Raw genomic sequence first — 18,870 nt, 5'->3', positions numbered from 1 at the left:
CAAGGCCGACTACCAGAAGGCAACCCGGCCTCAAAAACCTTCCCGAAGAGAGCTACGAGATGGCCGACTCCAGGAAGCCGGCCCCAAGAGGACCGACTCCCAGAAGCCGGCCATGAAGAAGGCCGACTCCCAGAAGCCGGCCAATACTGCACCCGCCAGGGCTACACCCACATAACGGTGATAAGACGGGGCATGGCCGCAGTACAGCCTGCCACCCCCGAATCCCGGAGCATGCATGGCCACAGTGCGCCGTACGGGTCAGCCATCCCCCGTCCGGCGCGGCACTGTAGCCATGTTGACCACGATGTCACCCACGACAGGCGCCAGTACGGCCCGCGGGCGGCGGGCCCCTTCAGCCAGAGAGACGCTCGAAGGCGGCCCGGCCTCCCCTAGTCGGCCTAGGGCGTAGCCGGCTCCCAATATCCGGCTACCTCCCTCCCTCGAAGTATGTGCATCATTAAGGAGACAAGACGAGGTGATGCTACAGTGAGAGCCCACCAGGCGGAGGCATTGTAGCCACGCTTACCTCGACAAAGCCCTCGTCATCAGGGGTGAGGCAACAGTAACCAGCCGCCGACAAGGCCCCCAGGCGGTGGGGCTAGCCTGTCGGCCAAGAGGCCGGCAGCCGGCGGGATCCACCAGTTGGCGGGCCCCAACGGCCGGCGGAGAAGCCGGCGAGCACAGACACTGACGGCTGGGACCCGCACCCAGCCGGATTACCATTGTACCCCTGGGGGGTAGGCCTATATAAACCCCCGGGGCACCCATGCAAAGGGTGGATCTCTAAGATAGTTTTAGCCACCACATAGAGGGAAGAGGAGAGCTAGCCTTGCCTTTCTTCCTCCTCGAGCCAAACAGCTCAAGGAGCACTTGTAGCTACTTGTGTTGATCTAGTGATCATGCGGAGACCCCGCAGAGCAGGACTAGGGGTGTTATCTCCACGGAGAGCCCCAAACCTGGGTAAGATTCGCCGGCGTGCATGTCTTCGCCTTATCCCGTTTCCAGGCACTGGCAATGTCTTACTGGCTCCCACAATGATAAGCCACCCGTTGGCATATGTCGCACCTACCACCCGACATTTGGCGCCCACCGTGGGGCCAGGTGCACCGTCGTCCGGAGACCTGTTCTGGACGGGAACCCTTTTCCTCCCCCGCGAGCGTAGCCAGCCTGCTACGCCCGATGGCGCTTGCCCTGACGCGCTGCAAGGCGTCGACGACGCCTGCGCGGCGAGCTGCCTCGCCGATCTTCTTGGCGAGACTCGCATCTCAGACGAGCCAGCGTCTGACGCGGGCACAGACTACCCCGAGAGCCGCCTTGTCAGCCTCCTCGACCAGCTTCACGTCTCCAGCGAGCTTGCTGTAGACTTGGAGTCGGTCGGCTCCACCGACCCGATGCTTGTCGACTCCGACACGGCATCGCTTGACGCCTTCCCCACCAACGTGGTGATCATCGACGACCCTCTCCCTCGAGCCGACAGTGGCAGCATCGCTGTCACTGAGGTGCTGGTCATCAGCCACGGCGCCGCCTCGGACGAGAACGCCCACGACGCCCTACAAGCGGCGCTGCACGACTTATCCGTCCCCATCTCGGACAACGCCGACGCCGAGACTCTGGAGGCACGCCGCCTCGCCCTCATCGCGGAGGGCCAGAAGATAGCATCCATGAGACGCCTCACCGAGGCTCACCAGTGTGAAGTCGACTGCGCCGCCTTTGGTATGCCGCCTCCTGCCGGGCCGAGCTGAGCCGGCCTGGTCAAGAAGCGCGGCACGGCCATCGCCAGCATGCTGGGAGCAGACCGCCCAGTCTACGCCACGCCACTCAAGAATCTGCATGCCGCTCAGACGGCCGTAGACGAGCTGAACGGGCTGGGGGCTAATGAGCTCCCCTACATGACTAGACGCATCCAGCAACTGATCGACGCGGCCGCAGAACGGCATGAAGCCGGTGCCCGCGCTGAGAGTCCTCCCCCACGCCGCGACATCCCGGACGCCGACTGTAAGCGGCGCCCGCGCAAGAAAAGACAAGGAGCCGGCTGCTAGCCGCAGCCGGACTCGGGTCACCATTGAGCGCGACGCAGAAGGCCGCCCCCGAACGGTGGAACGACAAGGCAATCCGCCTCCCCCCCGCCTCGTGGGGAGAGATATCCCACCCCGCCGCCTGTCACGCATCCGACTCTCGGCGGCCGACTAGGCCACCGCGAAGGAGTCGGCGAGAATGATGCCCGCCACCGGATCGACCGCCTAGCGCGATCCCTGGCGCTAGAAGAAGATGATGCCGGCCCGCCTTGCTTTGGCCCCCGCATCCGCGACGAGCCCTTCCCCAAAGGGTTCTCACTCCCAAGAGACAAGCGCGTTGCCGTGAAGTACGTCCCTCTCATGCTTCAAGGCACGGCACGCACCTGGCTGAACAGCCTCAAGCCCTACAGCGTCAACAGCTTGCTAGACTTCACGGAAGTCTTCGTCCGCAACTTCACCAGCACATACAAGCGGCCTCCCAAGCCCCGCCAGCTCTCCTTATGCGTCCAAGGGCCCGGCGAATCGACTCGCGACTACCTCACGCCTTGGGCTGAGCTCCGCAACTCTTGCGAGGGGGTGCACGAGGTTCAAGCCATAGAGTATTTCACCGCCGGGTGCCGAGAGGGCACCCTCCTCAAGCACCGACTCCTCTGCAACGAGCCGACTACCCTCGACGAGCTGCTGATCATAGCAGACAAGTACGCCACGGCCGACTCCTCAATGAAGACCGAGCTTCGAGTGGACGCCTCTGGAAAGGTGCTCGCTCCGGCTCCCAAGACGCCGGCCGGTGACTCCAACCGACGCCCCTACCAGAACGACCACAAGCGCAAGGCCCCTATGCCGCCTTCCACCAGTCGGCAGGTATCCACCGTCGAAGACGAACAGCCCGAAGAGCGGCCCGCGCCCAAGAAGAAGGGCGGCAGGCCGGCTTGGCAGCCGGCCTTCTCCTACGAGCAAACTCTTGATGCCCCCTGCAAGTTCCAAAGTGGCGCGAAGCCGTCCAACCACACAACCCGGAAGTGCCATTGGCTCACGCGGATCTCCAAGGGCGAGGGGCTGGCGCCGCCTCCACCTCCTGGCCCGCCGCCTCCAGCCCCTCAGCAGCCGGCTGTTCGACCAGCAGTCGGAGCCATTCAAGATGAGTTCCCAGATGAGCACGCTGCCTACATCGTCTTCACGAGCCAAATTGAAGACAAGCGCAGTCGGCGCCGACAGCACCAAGAAGTAAACGCGGTCACCTCCAGCAACCCCGAGTTCATGCATTGGTCTGAGAAGCCTATCAGCTGGAGCCGGGCTTATCACCCAGAGGTGATGTCGTCTCCCGGCTCTTATGCATTGGTGTTGGACGCCACCCTCGCGACAGAAAGGCGAGCTGCCCATTTCTCCCGTGTGCTGATCGATGGTGGAAGCAGCATCAACATACTATACCGCGACACCATGGAGAAGTTGAACCTCAAGGCGAAGCAACTCATGCCAAGCCGGACTGTGTTCCATGGCATCGTACCCGGCTTGTCCTGTTCACCAATCGGCAAGATCAAGATGGATGTTCTCTTCGGAGACAAGGATCACTTTCGCCGAGAAGCGATCTGGTTTGAAGTAGTGGATCTAGAGAGCCCTTACCACGCCTTACTTGGCCGACCTGCCCTGGCCAAGTTCATGGTTGTGCCCCACTACGCCTACCTCAAGATGAAGATGCCGAGTTCAAAGGGGATCATCACCATAGCCGGAGCCTACAAGAAGTCCACCGAGTGTGCTGCAGCCAGCAGCCGGCTGGCCGAGTCCCTCGTGATTGCTGAAGAGAATATGATGCTCAGGGCTCCTTCCAGCCTGCCAAGGAAACAAAGAAGATACCTCTGGACCCGGAGAACCCGGGGAGGTTTGCTGTCATTGGTGCAAACCTGGACAGCAAATAGGAAGGCGAGCTCGTCGACTTCCTCCGTGAGAATCGGGACATCTTTGCATGGTCCCCAAAGGACATGCTGGGTGTTCCGAAGGATTTCGCCGAGCACAAGCTACACGTCCGAGCGGACGCGAAACCAGTCAAGCAGCCTCTCCGCCGACTGTCAGAGGAGAAGAGAAGGATCGTAGGAGAAGAGATAGCCCGGCTCCTGGCAGCCGGCTTTATTATGGAGGTGTTTTTTCCAGAGTGGCTTGCCAACCCTGTCTTGGTGTTGAAGAAGAACAATAAATGGCGTATGTGTATAGATTACACCAGCCTCAACAAAGCCTGCCCCAAAGATCCGTTTGCCCTACCACGGATAGATCAAGTGATAGACTCCACAGCCGGATGCGAGCTGTTGAGTTTCTTGGATGCTTACTCAGGCTACCACCAGATCAAGTTGGACCCAGCCGACCGCCTGAAGACCGCCTTCATCACACCATTCGGAGCTTTCTGCTACCTGACTATGACATTCGGCTTGAGAAATGTCGGTGCCACTTTTCAGCGTTGCATACAGAAATGCCTCCTCAAGCAACTCGGCAGAAATGCCCACGTCTATGTAGACGATATTGTGGTGAAAACGGAGAAGCGCGGCACCCTGCTGGAAGACCTTAGAGAAACATTTGCCAACTTGCGCCGATTTCAGATCAAGCTCAACCCTGAGAAATGCGTGTTCGGAGTACCAGCCGGCCAGCTTCTAGGCTTTTTGGTCTCCGAACGCGGCATTGAGTGCAACCCAGTGAAGATCAAGGCCATAGAGAGAATGGAGATTCCTACCAAGCTGCGAGACGTTCAGAAGTTTACCGGGTGCCTGGCCTCCCTAAACCGCTTTATCAGCCGACTAGGAGAGAAGGCTCTCCCCCTGTACCGACTCATGAAGAAGTCCACCCACTTCGAGTGGAACGACCAAGCAGACCAAGCTTTCCACGAGTTGAAGAAGATGCTGACCACACCGCCTGTCCTGGCAGCGCCGACTGAGAAAGAGCCCATGCTCCTTTACATTGTTGCGACTAGCCGAGTGGTCAGTACAGTCATCGTGGTCCAACGCCCAGAAGAAGGCCGAGCTCAGTTAGTCCAGAGGCCGGTATATTATTTGAGCGAAGTACTGTCCACCTCGAAGCAAAACTACCCGCATTACCAAAAGATGTGCTATGGTGTGTACTTCGCCGCCAAGAAGCTGAAGCCCTACTTTCAAGAGCATCCCATCACGGTTGTATGCACTGCCCCGCTTGCCGAGATCATAGGCAGCCGGGATGCATCCGGCCGGGTGGCTAAGTGGGCCATCGTGCTGGCTCCTTACACGATCTTCTACCAGCCCCGCACCGCCATCAAGTCCCAAGCATTGGCCGACTTCCTTGTCGACTGGGCCGAGACCCAGTACCTACCGCCGGCTCCCGACTCCACTCATTGGCGGATGCACTTCGACGGATCCAAGATGCGCACCGGCTTGGGAGCCGGCATCGTCCTCACCTCTCCCAAGGGCGACAAGCTCAGATAGACATTGCAAATTCATTTTGCCGCCTCCAACAATGTGGCCGAGTACGAGGCGCTCATACACGGGCTCCGGCTAGCCAAAGAACTCGGCATACGCTGGATCCTGTGTTATGGCGACTCGGATTTTGTGGTCCAGCAGTCATCTGGCGACTGGGACGCCAAGGACACAAACATGGCGAGCTATCGATTCCTCGTCCAGCAAATCAGCGGATACTTTGAAGGGTGCGAGTTCCTCCACGTGCCACGGGCCGACAACGAGCAAGCAGATGCCCTGGCACGGATCGGCTCCACCCGACAAGCTATACCAACCGGCGTCTCTCTCCAGCGCCTCCTCAAACCGTCTGTCAAGCCGTCTCCAGAATCGGACTCCATCTTCGTACCGCCTGCCCCTGATGCAGTCAGATCCGACTTGGGGAACCCAGCAGGCGGCTCGGGGACTTCGACAAGCGGCCCGGGGACTGCCATAGTCGCACCCGGCTCGGGGACTTCAGAACCCGGCCCAGGGACTGCAGCATTCGGCCCAGGGACTGCAGCAGTCGGCCCGAGGACTGCAATGACACAACAGACGGTGGCCGACTCCAACTCTTCACCACCCAACCCACCCACCCGGGTCAAAGTAGCCGTACTGACAACAGAAGAAGTCACAGCTCCATCATGGGCCCAGCCCATCCTCAACTTCCTAGTAAACAGAGAGCTGCCGACTGATGAGATCTCGGCAAGACTAGTTCAACGCCGAGCCGGAGCATACACAATAATAAACAGAGAACTTGTTAGGCGTAGCGTCACTGGAGTCTTCCAGCGCTGCGTCGAGTCAGAGAAGGGCATAGCAATCCTCAAGGATATCCACCAAGGCGAATGCGGCCACCACGCGGCCTCAAGATCACTTGTCGCCAAAGCTTTCCGCCATGTTTTCTTCTGGCCGACTGCTTTGGAAGACGCCAAGGAATTAGTCAAATGCTGCAAAGGATGCCAAGTCTTCAGCTCCAAGCAACACCTGCCGGCTTCTGCACTCAAGACCATCCCCCTCACCTGGCCCTTTGCCGTTTGGGGGCTGGACATGGTGGGCCCATTCAAGACAGCCCACGGCGGCATGACACATCTGCTTGTCGCCGTGGACAAATTCACCAAGTGGATTGAAGCGAAGCCAATCAAGAAGCTGAACGGGCCGACTGCCGTGACATTCATCGCAGATATCACCACTCAGTATGGTATACCACACAACATCATCACCGACAACGGCACGAACTTTGTCAAGGGAGCACTGGCACGTTTCTGCGCGACACAGGGCATCCGACTGGACTTAGCGTCCGTTGCCATTCCGCAGTCAAACGGCCAGGTCGAGCGAGCAAACGGCCTCATCCTCTCCGGCATCAAGCCCCGACTGGTCGTACCACTGGAGCATTCGACCGGCTGCTGGCTCGATGAGCTGCCGGCTGTCCTCTGGAGTCTGCGTACTGCCCCGAACAAGTCAACCGGCTTCACTCCTTTCTTCCTTGTAACATCGAGTTCGACTCGCCTTGGGTCACCACAACCGGAAGGTCAAGCCAAGATCCTTCCAAGAAGGCGATCGGGTTCGACTAGTCGGCCCGGGGACTGGCCGCCTTGAGTTATATTAAAAGTTCTACCTGAAGTCAGACAAGTAGTGTGCCGGCACCCGAGCCCTCTCTTATTGAAAGTCGCAGCTCGAAGAACCGATTGTGCGACTGGCAAGAGCCAAAGGTAGGAAAGGATGCCCACACGAAAAACGGCTAAGGACTAACGAACCTATATAACACAAGCCGGCCTCCCACCACACCTACCGGCTGTCAGAACAGCCGGCTGGCCGGCTTCCCAGTCATTTCGCTACAATCCAAGAAAGCTAGAGTACTTGCCCTCCCAACCGGCCAAGCACTTCTCCAGCCACAAACTTCAGAGCAGCTGTCCGGCTGGGAAGGCGGCAACCAAGGGAGGGCGGCAAAGGAAATAGCCAAAGGATGAAAAGCAAGTACAATGGGAAGCCAACCACATGCATGATTATATTTACACAAAGGCCTACAGGCCAGCAGTCAATATAGTTTGAATACACCCCCAGTGGGTGGAACTGCGCAAACTTAACAAAATATTGTTCAAAGAGTGATAAAACAGGAAAGTAAAGGCGGCAGTTTAGGCTAAGGGCGCAGCAGGCGAGCCGGGCTGGTCGGTGGAGACGGCAGCGCCGGCTGGAGGAGTGGCCGGCTGGCGAGTCTCAGCTTGATCATCGCCGGCTGTAGGCGGTGCGCTCGCACGCGCCTTGTTGCTGGAGGCACGGTCAAGCTAAGGCTGGCCGGCTGCTCCACCATCTGGCACGGCGTCTTCACCCTCCTCCTCCTCCTCGCCCTCGTCGCTGGAGTCGATCTCCTCCGCCGAGTCCTCGCCATCTACTGGGTTCGGCCTGAACCACTCCTCCGGCTGGGCAACGCCGTTATCATCCACCTCAGGAGCAAAGGCGCTGGTGTCGGTGTAGTCGGCGATCGCCGAGGCACGCTGGATGATAGCCAGCCATGCCGGCTCCAGCTCCGTGTCGGCCTCCTGCCGCCAGGTGGCCAGCTGGTCCAAGCTCAGCTCAGGATACCAGGCTTTGACAAACTCCAGCGCCCGCCTGGCGCCTGACCGAGCTGCAGAAGCCTTCCAGGCCTCGAAGCGGCCGGCCGCTACCTCCAGCCAGTCGGCAGTCCGACTGGGGGCGCGGGGAATCACCTCGCCGGGCTAGAGAGCGGCCAGCACTTGCGCCCCAACACGTTGAAGCCGGCGGAGCATGCGGAGAGCCGGCTGGAGGCGGGCTTGAATTGCTAGGAGCTGTTCCTCAAGCGACCGACGAGCATTCAGCGCGATCTCGGCGCCAGCCTGCCTTTGCGCCTCGCGGTGGGCCTCGACGACCTGGTTGGCGGCAATAGAGTAACCAGGGAAGTACTCTGGACAAGAAAGAAAGAAAGAGAAAGAAGAGAAAAATACAAAGTCAGAGAATGAACCAAACGGCAAGCGGCAAGCAAGGAACGAAGAAGGCGGCCTACCGTCAACCAAGTCTTCGATCTGGCCGTAGCCGTTGATTAACGACTGCCTCGCCTCAGCCCAGCTCGCCGCCTCGGTCTCGTACTCGGCTTGGAGGGCGGCCTCGCTATCCTGCACCGCCTTCAGGGCCGCCTTGTGGCTCTCCTCCTGGTTTGGCCAGCTTCTTGACCAGGCGGTCACGCTCCTGAGCCAAGGCGTCAAACTCGGCTTCCTTAGCACGAAGGGCGGCCTGGGTCCCACCCAGCTGCTCCCTCAGTTTGGCGTTAGCCGCTGCAGATATGGCAGAGAAGAAAAGAGCAATAAGAAAGAAGTCGTCAGGAAAGATCCGACCCGACTGCTCAGCAGTCGGCCCGAATCTCGGAGACTACACCCAGTGGGTGCACTGACGCGCCCCCACGTGAGATAAAAGATGAAGCACTTACTCCGGCTCTCAGTTAGATCAACAGTCTTCTGGGTCAGCTCCCGAGCCTGGGAGTTGAAGCCAGCCGCACGGAGGTTGTGATAGTCCTGCAAGTTGGACAGAGAAGCGAACAAGAGCAAGATAAGCAATCAAAGTCTACTAAGAAGTTCCAAGCCGCCTGCTCAGCAGCCGACTCGGAACTCGGGGACTACACCCAGTGGGTGCGCTGACGCGCCCCCACGGAAGAAAGCAAGATCAAGAAACAGAAAAGCGGGAAGGCTCACCCGAATGGCCGCCCGTGTCGCGAGGAACTCATCATTGTACTGCCTCAGCACGGCGGCCTGGGACTGAAGCCGGTTCCGGACTTCTTGCGCCGCCACATTCACCACGGCTGTCCCATCACCCGGCGTCCACCCCGAGCTGGCGCTGGCCGTCTCCACGTCCCGGGCCGACGAGCTGGAGCCCGCGGCCTTCTGCGGGTCCGGAGCCGAAGTTGCCTTCCTCGCGCGTTGGCGCAATGGCGACCGGACCACCAGGTCCGTCTTCACAGCCGGCTCGCCTCCAGCCGATTACGGAGGCGGCGCATTAGGCCGCCCAGTCGGCGATGGCGGTGCCGCCTCCCTCTCCTGGACGATGACGTTGTCCTCGTCCCTCTCCATCCCCGGCAGGTCGCCGCCGGCTTCCTCCGGCGGGGGCTCCGGGATCTCGGGCGCCGCGACACGCAGGGGGTGACAAGCAAGGCCCCCTCCACTGCCGCTGTGGCTGCAGCCTCCGCCTGGGCCTTGGCCGCCGCGTCGGCTTGTGCCTTCGCCGACTCCTGCGCCGCCTTGGCGGCAGCCGCCCTCAGCTCTTCCGCCTCCCGCGCATTTCGCTCCGTCGCCGCTTGAAGCTCGGCGCGGGGGTCCACGCGGCGGGTGCTCCCGGATCCTCCCGGCGATCCAACCACGGACGCGGCAGCAACCCGCTCAAGAGAAAGCGGAGCCCTGTTTTTTGAGACAAGACAAGGATTCAGAAATCGACAAGAAAAGAAGAAGGAATATGCAAGAGAATCTACACTTACGCCGAAACCGTTTGCGGCTGCTTCACCACCTTGCGGAAGCGGGCCGCCTTCGCGGCCGCCTCATCCCGCCTGGTCGCCGCCGCCCCGCCCTTGGGCTTCTTCGGCCGACTGCCGAACAAGCCCGACGTGGCCCGGTGCTTCTGCGCGCCGCCTCGAGCAGGCGGCGCGGCGGAGGAACCCGCGCCATGGTCGGACGCCGGCTGGCGGCGCGGGACGATTTCCGCCTCGTCGTCATTCGGCCAGTCTTCGAAGCTGGCTCCAAGCCCGGAGCCGCCTGCTTCGCCGCCTCCCGCCTCGGTGTTGTCGTCCATGGCGGTCGCCCCCAAGTCGGGGTCCTCCAAGTCATGCTCCGCCCGGTCGGGGAGAAATCGGCGATCCGCCCCCGCTGTCTCGGCCGCGGGTCGAAGGAGAGGGCTCTGCAAAGACGTGCCGACTGGTCAGAGTCGGCCAAGAAAAACTTGGTGACAAAACTAAAAGAAGAGAAGATAAAGAAAGCATACCGTAGGCGGGGGTTTGGCACGGGAGTACGGCTCCTTGCCAAACAGCCACTCTGCAGAGAGCTTGCAGTTCGCGAGATAGTTCACCATATGAGCCACCTCGTCATGAGGCATCTCCTTGGTGCACATCCGACTCGGATCGAGTTGGCCGCTCATTTGACTGATCAAATGAGGGCGGCTTTGAAGCGGGAGCACCCGGCGCACCACGAAGGCGGTCAGCAGGTCGGACCCAGTCAGGACCTCCGACTGGATCATTACCACTGGGGCCGCCTCCCAGCCGGCGGGCCGGCTACGTAAGCCGGCAAGTTGACGTAGTCGCCTTGCGGGGCGACGTTCTTCACGTAGAAGTACGATTTCTGCCAGCGCTTCACCGACTGGATCAGCGTGATGACAGGGAAGAGTTTGTCAGCTGCCGGCCTCCGCATCGCGATGAAGGCGCCGCTCTGAGCCGGCACGCCCTGCATGCGGGTGCCGAGCTTGGATTGGAAGAATTCCCCCCAGAGCTCGAGGATGGGAAGAACGCCAAGAAAGCCCTCGCACAGAGTGACGAAGGCGGATAGCAGCACCACCGTGTTTGGAGTGAGGTGGTGCGGCTGGAGCTGATAAAAGTTGAGGAAGGAGCGGAAGAAGGCGCTCACGGGCAGACCGAGGCCGTGCAGGAAGTGCGAGCGAAAGATTACCCGCTCGCCTTCCTCCGGCGCCGGCGTGATCTCCTTCTCCGGCGCGAGACAGACCTGCACCTGGTCCTTACCGGGCAACCGCCGCGTCTTGCGGAGGAATTCGATGTGGTCCGTATGGACGTTGGAGCCGTCCCAGTCTTCGCCGTACTGCATGATGGCAAGAAGCTGACGAGAAAGGGTGCGGCGGCGGAGAAACCACGGCCCCGCGACGGCGAGGTTGCGGGGCAGTGCGAAGATTGGTGGGACGGCGCGGCGGCAAGAGGCTGCTGCGATGGGAAGAAGGAGGAAGAAGATGGCGGAGAGAGGATGAGCGTGCGAGCGTCTGCCGCTCCCCCTCCTCCCCCTACTTATAGCCTCGTGCGGCGAAGCCGAGGAGGCGAGGCGTGGGGGGGAACGTGGGATTAACTGCGCCCACTCCCCGACGTCCCGCGATTATAGTGCCCTAACGACGTGCAGAAACTGCCGTCGTAAGGCGAGCGGCCCGCTTTGGGCCACAGAGAATCCGCGCCTGGGCCTAGGCGTGGGAGTGATGGGCCCCCGGCCTGCGGCGACGTCCCGTCGCGCGCGTGGGTTGGCAGGCTTTTTCAGCCGAAGGGTGCCACGTGGTACGCGGGCGGCGAGCGGCCGGCCTGCAACCCGGCGTGCGCACCAACGGACTCCCGCCTTCAGACTTCAAAAATTTCGCCAAGACGGCGCACCCAACCGAAGCCGGCTCCTAGCTATTGGCTCGTCAAGATAAGAAGCTGACCGAGCTTCTCGACCTCCTCTCAGCCTCGAAGCCCAACCAGCTTCGGGGACTACTGTCGGAGTAAATGGCCACGGGTAGCCTAACCGACTCCTCCTGGCTCTTTGAAAAATTACCAGGCCGATCGAGCCTTCAAGCATCCAGAGCACGGGGCCGCCTTCCTCTGGCCGACTATCACCAAGGCCGGCTACCAGAAGGCGACCCGGCCTCAAAAACCTTCCCGAAGAGAGCTACGAGATGGCCGACTCCAGGAAGCCGGCCCCAAGAGGACCGACTCCCAGAAGCCGGCCATGAAGAAGGCCGACTCCCAGAAGCCGGCCAATACTGCACCCGCCAGGGCTGCACCCACATAACGGTGATAAGACGGGGCGTGGCCGCAGTACAGCCTGCCACCCCCGAATCCCGGAGCATGCATGGCCACAGTGCGCCGTACGGGTCAGCCATCCCCCGTCTGGCGCGGCACTGTAGCCATGTTGACCACGATGTCACCCACGACAGGCGCCAGTACAGCCCGCGGGCGGCGGGCCCCTTCAGCCAGAGAGACACTCGAAGGCGGCCCGGCCTCCCCTAGTCGGCCTGGGGCGTAGCCGGCTCCCTATATAAACCCCCCGGGGCACCCATGCAAAGGGTGGATCTCTAAGATAGTTTTAGCCACCACGTAGAGGGAAGAGGAGAGCTAGCCTTGCCTTTCTTCCTCCTCTAGCCAAACAGCTCAAGGAGCACTTGTAGCTACTTGTGTTGATCTAGTGATCATGCGGAGACCCCGCAGAGCAGGACTAGGGGTGTTATCTCCACGGAGAGCCCCGAACCTGGGTAAGATTCGCCGGCGTGCATGTCTTCGCCTTATCCCGTTTCCAGGCACCGGCGATGTCTTACTGGCTCCCACAATGATAAGCCACCCGTTGGCATATGTCGCACCTACCACCCGACAAGAAGCTCTAATTCGATCATATTCACCAGCTCCACTTCTCCTGCCATCTGATGAGTGATCCACACCAAAAAGTTTTTGTTGTATCTGAAAATAGTTGAACACACTGTAATTGACATTACTTATTTAGTATTTGGGTTGGTAAGTTAAACTAGATAGCTATATGAGTGAAACAAAACAGCTTATAAATTTGTAGTAAAAAGAAGAAAAAAAATCTCATTTCCTACGTACAAGAAAAAAGTGGAAGCATAAGCAGTGTAAACTCTTTATCCCAAGATTGACATTTTTTAAAGTTAGACAGAGTGCTTAACAACTCAAATCACATACAAGATGATCCATGGAAACTGCTTTGACAGAATGATGCGCCTTTAGTCTAATACGCACAATCTTGGGATTGTAAGTGTTGTTATTTTCATCACGTATTCCTGAAAACATACAATAACTTCACTACTTAATATTATTTGATGAGCTGTCAATGAAAGAATACATTTATTGTGAGAACATTTTTCAGCATTAGATGACATAGAGCCAATATCATTAACCTGTTTGAAGAACACGCAATACAATCTCATCAAGTGCTGAGTTGGATGGAGCGCAAACCAACACATGGGCCCGATACTTGCCACTGGAACTTATGACTTCAGGTTTCTGCCCATAAATGTTTTAACCATGCAAGGAATAAAACATCCACAACAGGCAGCATGACTAAATATAGCAAAGTACTGAGTAGGCAAGAGTACCAGCTCATTCCCAGTAGGATAAAAACCATCATCACCATCAACAGGCATAATCAAATCGCGAGGATTTGCACCAAGCAGCCAAGAAGATGCTTTCATCCAGTTTGCAAGCCTGTCATGTAAACTCTGTAGTAAGAAAGAGCTAACAAGTACTTGCAGTAGAATCATTCAGCCATACTAGACTTGCAGAATTTCTTAGCAGTAAACGCAACCAAAAAGCCCATACAACTATCCAACACAACACATGAAGCTAGATGCAGAAGGACCGCTACAAATGATAGTGCAAATGTAAAGCACAGCAATCTTCTCCTTCCGCTAAAGCCTGGTTACACCCTATGGGTTTGAGAAATCAAAGGAAAACGCCAGTGCCAAGAACTGAGGTGAATTTAGTTAGTGCCAAACACCGTGCAGAAGAAGTACAAGAAAAATCAGCAACAGATGAAGCAATTACGAACATTTTCTGGCAATATCCTTAATAGGGTAACTGCTACATGCTCATCATTCAGCATTTTATGCTTCCTTAAGTGCTCCAAAATCAAAGAAATGTCAGAAACTAACTAGGAAAAGGCACTTTTAACATACTTGCCCTCAGTGTCCAGCTCAGGCCCATGCTTTTGAACATTGAACCCTCCTCTGCAAAAGGATCGTGAAGCAAGTGAGATATATGCACACATTTTTATCTATAGAAGAAACGTTATGACAAAAGAGGAATAAGCTATTGCAAACTGCAGTGAACATATATGTAATATGTTTATGTCGCAATTTCTACTATCTAATTCTGATAAAAAGAAGACAAGGGTATTTTTCTCGTATTCAAAATATAAATACTAACATGCGTTTCACTCTATATTACAAAAAGAAAACTGAAGATCGTTACTTGGTCTGCATTCTTGCTGGAGTGGAATGGAGAACAGCACTGAGAAGTCCAAGGATAGTTTGTGTTTTTCCGGTTCCTGGAGGGCCCTACAAATAAACATTACAACTCTACTGTCAACGGTATGTGATTATAAGGAGTGCAATGTGCACAGATCTTATAAATTCTCACAAAAATGCATGCATCCAAAATTTCTCTAACACTTGGCCATTTTTTCTTGACAAGGTAGACGATATTACACTGCAAGTTATCTACAGCAGCAAGAAGTAGCAAACTAACCTGAATAAGGACAAAGGATCTGCGCGAAAGGCCTGCCTACAAGAGAATATGCTAGTCTGTTTAGGCACATAATATCCCTCGAACAAGATATGACAACATTATCAAATATTACAAAGTATGCTCACATTAACTGCATCTAGCTGTGAATCATTAAGGTTTGTTTTCAGGTATTCCCTAAGTGGCTCAGGGACATTCCAGGCACGATTTTGATCATCTCCGTCTTTATTCTTCTCAGATGCTGAAAGGATCAAATCCTTGAAAGGAAGTGAAGCTACAGAGTGCATTGCAGAGTACTCTCGCAGTATAGTAGACAAGCTGCATATCTGACAATTTTGACCGAAAAAGGAAACCGTCAAGTTTATATCAAGAAGCACATGCTCGCAATAAATGAGACAAACATGAAACTCAGGCAATATTGAATAACAATCGAACTAACCTTTAAAATCGACAGAAAGCTTCCTGATGTTGAGAGAATGGAAGTAATGCGCTCTAGTCTTGAAGACTTGACAGGCTTTGCAACATTCAGATTTTTAATTTCCCCTGCCACAGATGTTCTAAGAGAGATTGTGCCTTTACCACCCCGCTGTTCCACTATGGCAAAGGCATATGCAGTGGGGGTGACTCCCTCCACAAACTGCAAAAATCCAGGCATATCCCGACTCATGATACATCATCAAGGCTAACCATGTCTGGTGTAAATGTGAGAACATGCAATCTGAACTATTTCAGATTTAACAACAAACGGATCGAGTGTTTGACACACTACATAGATTTCACCAAACTTATGTTAACAGCTTCCTGCTAGATTACCAGAACAAAACTTACCAAATCTCTGTACCTGGCCATCGCCCCCTCTCCTGGCCATGAGGCGCTCTCCTCCATTTGGGAGATTCGCCTCCCCCTCAAAATTAGGATCTTCTTATGGCAATGGATTCGTGGCCGCCTCCCATCAGGCGTTGAGGTTCTGAAGCGTAATGGCCCTGGTGATGGGCTTTGCCCGTTCTGCGGGCCTGAAGAAGACTCGAACCATATCTTCTTCACCTGCATGTCCGCGCAGTTCCTATGAAGCTGTTTCCGCGAGATTGTGGGTGGAAGCTGGGACCACAACAACTTCCCCGCTCTCTTTGCTGAACTCCAGGCGATCCCACCCGCGTTGCGCCACATTAGGTGACTGACCATTGGGGTCCTTGCCTGGACGTTGTGGACTGTTAGGAATAAACTTGTGATTCAGCATATTCCTCTTTGCCGTGCTACTGACGCTTTGTTCAAATGGTCTGGTTACTTGCAGCTTTGGCAGCCACTTAGCCGTCCCAGGGAGAGAGACGCCATCACCTCCATCATCACACAGCTTCGCGCGATGGCTCTCCGGTTGGCTCCACCGCTTCCCCCACCACCTCCGGAACCAGATTAGATCGTCGTCTTCACGCCTCCACCGCCGCTGTCTTGGGGCGTTTCGTAGTGCGTCTGTGCTGGGCTTGTTGTGCTGTGCCCACATCTGAACTTGGGTCTGTGTGTTTGTGCGTATGTGTGTTGGACCCTGCCTGCGGTGGCATTGTGTGGATGTGTGCCATGTTCCGTTGTTACCTTGTTACTCTGTGCTTGGTGGTTGCTTTATTTATAAAGCAGGGCGAAAGCCTTTTTCGGTAAACTTACTTTGTCTTTGGAGAGCAGGAGAATGTCATTCTCTGACACAATCTCCCAAAAGGCATCGAGCACGGCCATGGACACCTTGTGGAATCCCTCGGACTCTGCACATGATCCCACCACTCCTCTCTGCCAGTCCAGCCCAATCTCTACTCACACCGCACAAGCATACAAAACAAAAAATTGCTTCAGAAGCCAACAGAAACAGAGCAACGGACACAAGCGGCAAGTGGAGCGAAGCTAGAAGCCCACCGTCCCCGTCCTCCTCGCTGCTGCGGCCCTGGACAATCTGCGCCTTGACCTCCTCGAAGAGCAGAGGTTCGAAGACGCCCACGTACTCGGCCACCGAGGCGTAGCTGTTCTTCACGCGCCGCAGCCCCTTAGTTTGATCCGCGCCCTGCGCCCGAGCCGCGCAAGGTTCAGGATTTCGAGCGTCGCGGTGGCGCGAGGGGTGCGGCGGGTGGGTGGGTTCGTGTGTACCTTGGCGTCGGCGACGAGGCGGAGGTAGTCCCAGGCTCCCAGCTAAGGACGATCATGGTGGAAGCGGCCGAGGAGGAGGAGGGCCCGTTGCCGCCGGATTTCTCCCCCGCCATGGATTTCTCGGCTGCGGGCAGAGGTTTGGGGTTTCTGGGGGGAATGTGAGCTGACGGTAGACACAGACGGAGCTTGGAGGGGAAATTGAATCGTTTGCCGCGCTTTACCTCCCACTTTGATAATTTGCCCCTATTGAGAATGACTGCCAGCCCGGTCCACCCTCCATTGACCCAATTATTAGGTTATAATCATAATGGGAGTAACTTAGCTAGTAATATAGCACACTACGAGAAAACTTTGCTTATATGACAAGTAGTTAATAAGAAGTAGTAACATTACTGTAACATAGCGTTTCCCAACACAATATGAGTCTACAAGCTAAGAGCATCTCCAGCCGCGCCCCCAACAGGCCCCCAGGTGATTTTTTAGCGCCGGCGGGCAAAAATCGGCCCAGTCGCGCCCCCAGGAGTCAGTTTTTCGCCAGATTGGGCCGGAATAACAGTCGGCGCACCCGAGCCGAACCCGGTGCGCTGGGCCGCCTGGGGCGCCGGCACAAGCGAAAAGGGGCATGGGGCCGCTCCGTCGGCGAGAGGGGCCTTTTCCTGCCGTTTCTTCCCGCTCCCCCTTGGCTTCCCTCTCATTCTCTCCATTCCTCCCGCCAATCTCCTCCTCCTCCTCTCCTAGCCGGCCGCCATGCCGCCGAAGAAGTACGTGGTCCCCCGCGCCGCGACGGGTGCGACCACCGCCGTCGCCCAGCCGAAGTAGAGGAAGCCGAGGGCGCCGTCGTCCAAGTCCCCGGGCATGTCCAACACCGACTGGAGGGCGGAAGTTTAGCGCCGGGAGGCTGTCACCGCCGACCGGCGGAACAGGGCCAACGCCAAGAAGGCCCGGGACAGCGCGGCGCTCACGGCTGTGGCGGCGGCGGAGCAACCGGAGCGCTCGGCTGAACAAGCCGAGGCGGCTCGCGTGGGGATGATGAATCCACCCGGCGGCCACGCCCCGTACGCGCCCTGAAGCCAGCAAAGCGTCGGTTCTCCGGCCGGCTTCTCATCATCGCCGTAACCCTGGGGCTGCACGCAGTCGCCGGGCTACGCCGACGGTGACGCGCACGGCGGGTTCAACCCCAACATCACCTTCCCCCATGGTCACCCGGCCCAGCGCACGCCCTCGCCCGCCTTCGGCGGCGTGCAGTACCCTCCGTACACCTACTCACCGCTGGCCAACGCATCCACCCCGACGCCCCCTCTCCGCCGTGGCGCGCTGCCCTTCTCACAAGCCTCCACGTCGCATCTCGGCGACACAATCGCGACCGAAGCCGACATGGACAACATCATCACGGTCGGCTCGGCTGCCGCCGCCGCGTCCCCCGGGTTCACTACCCAGGACGACACAATGGACCTCAACGGTGACATGGACGGCGAGCTCGACTACGGCGAGGAGGAGCTGGAGGAGGAGGGGGAGTAGGAGCCGGCGCCTGCTCCGGCGAGGAAACGGAAGAAGAAGAAGAAGAAGAAGAAGAAGAAGGGGCGGCCAGGACCGGCGAGCCGCGCATCAAGTGGGTGTCCAAGGAGCAGGAGTACCTCGCCGCGAAGAAGAGGAACACCGACCTGGCTTTCCTGATGGGCGGGGCGGACATGCTCCAGAGCAACGACGAGCAGCTCAAGGCGTGGTACCTGGCGGAGCGCGGCCTCATCCTGAACCAGTTGCCGTCGACGGCGCCACCAACTCCCACGCCCACGCCGACGACGCCGCCAAGCCTGAGCGATGATGCCTCCACGAGCCCAGCAGCACAGAAGCCACGCCGACGCCGCCCAGCACAGAAGCAGCTCCGACACCGCCAAGCCCGTGCACGCCGACGCCAGAGGCCGACCCCGCCGTTTGATGCGTTGCCCATGCGTCCTTTCTTTTTTTGTATGCCGAACTTTTCATCTGACTGCCGAAAATGTGGCAAGGTGATCGCCGAACTGGGCCGCTGATCGCCGGACTTGTGGCATTTTTTTGTGATCGGGAATGACCA

General features: G+C 57.6%; 1 protein-coding gene across 1 annotated transcript; it reads right to left on the bottom strand.

The window, feature by feature from the left end:
* Positions 1-1,681: 1,681 nt before the first annotated feature.
* On the bottom strand, positions 1,682-17,656 carry LOC123055798 (probable helicase MAGATAMA 3). The gene is made up of 14 exons (XM_044479650.1): positions 17,546-17,656; positions 16,800-16,841; positions 16,572-16,716; positions 16,329-16,468; positions 15,112-15,309; positions 14,801-14,998; positions 14,676-14,711; positions 14,400-14,485; positions 14,105-14,155; positions 13,526-13,634; positions 13,328-13,433; positions 13,113-13,210; positions 12,667-12,872; positions 1,682-1,784 (listed from the first exon to the last, which is right to left on the bottom strand). Exons 1-14 carry the CDS (start codon positions 17,654-17,656, stop codon positions 1,682-1,684), a joined length of 1,629 nt encoding a protein of 542 aa, XP_044335585.1.
* Between the last annotated feature and the right edge of the window lie 1,214 nt (positions 17,657-18,870).

Source organism: Triticum aestivum, chromosome 2D (genome assembly GCF_018294505.1).
Source record: "Triticum aestivum cultivar Chinese Spring chromosome 2D, IWGSC CS RefSeq v2.1, whole genome shotgun sequence".
Taxonomy (NCBI): domain Eukaryota; kingdom Viridiplantae; phylum Streptophyta; class Magnoliopsida; order Poales; family Poaceae; genus Triticum; species Triticum aestivum.
Note: the sequence above shows the minus strand (reverse complement) of the source record. Positions and strands in the feature narration are given on the sequence as shown.

Bases quoted from the DNA above. Each gene is read 5' to 3' on its own strand.
- LOC123055798 (XM_044479650.1), bottom strand. From the start codon at position 17,656: ATGCCCGGGGACTTGGACGACGGCGCCCTCGGCTTCCTCTACTTCGGC. The intron at 14,999-15,111 runs GTTAGTTCGATT...CAAAATTGTCAG, and splicing joins GCTTTCTGTCGATTTTAAAG to ATATGCAGCTTGTCTACTAT. The intron at 1,785-12,666 runs GTTCGGGGCTCT...GTCTGCTCCCAG, and splicing joins CGCCGGCGAATCTTACCCAG to CATGCTGGCGATGGCCGTGC.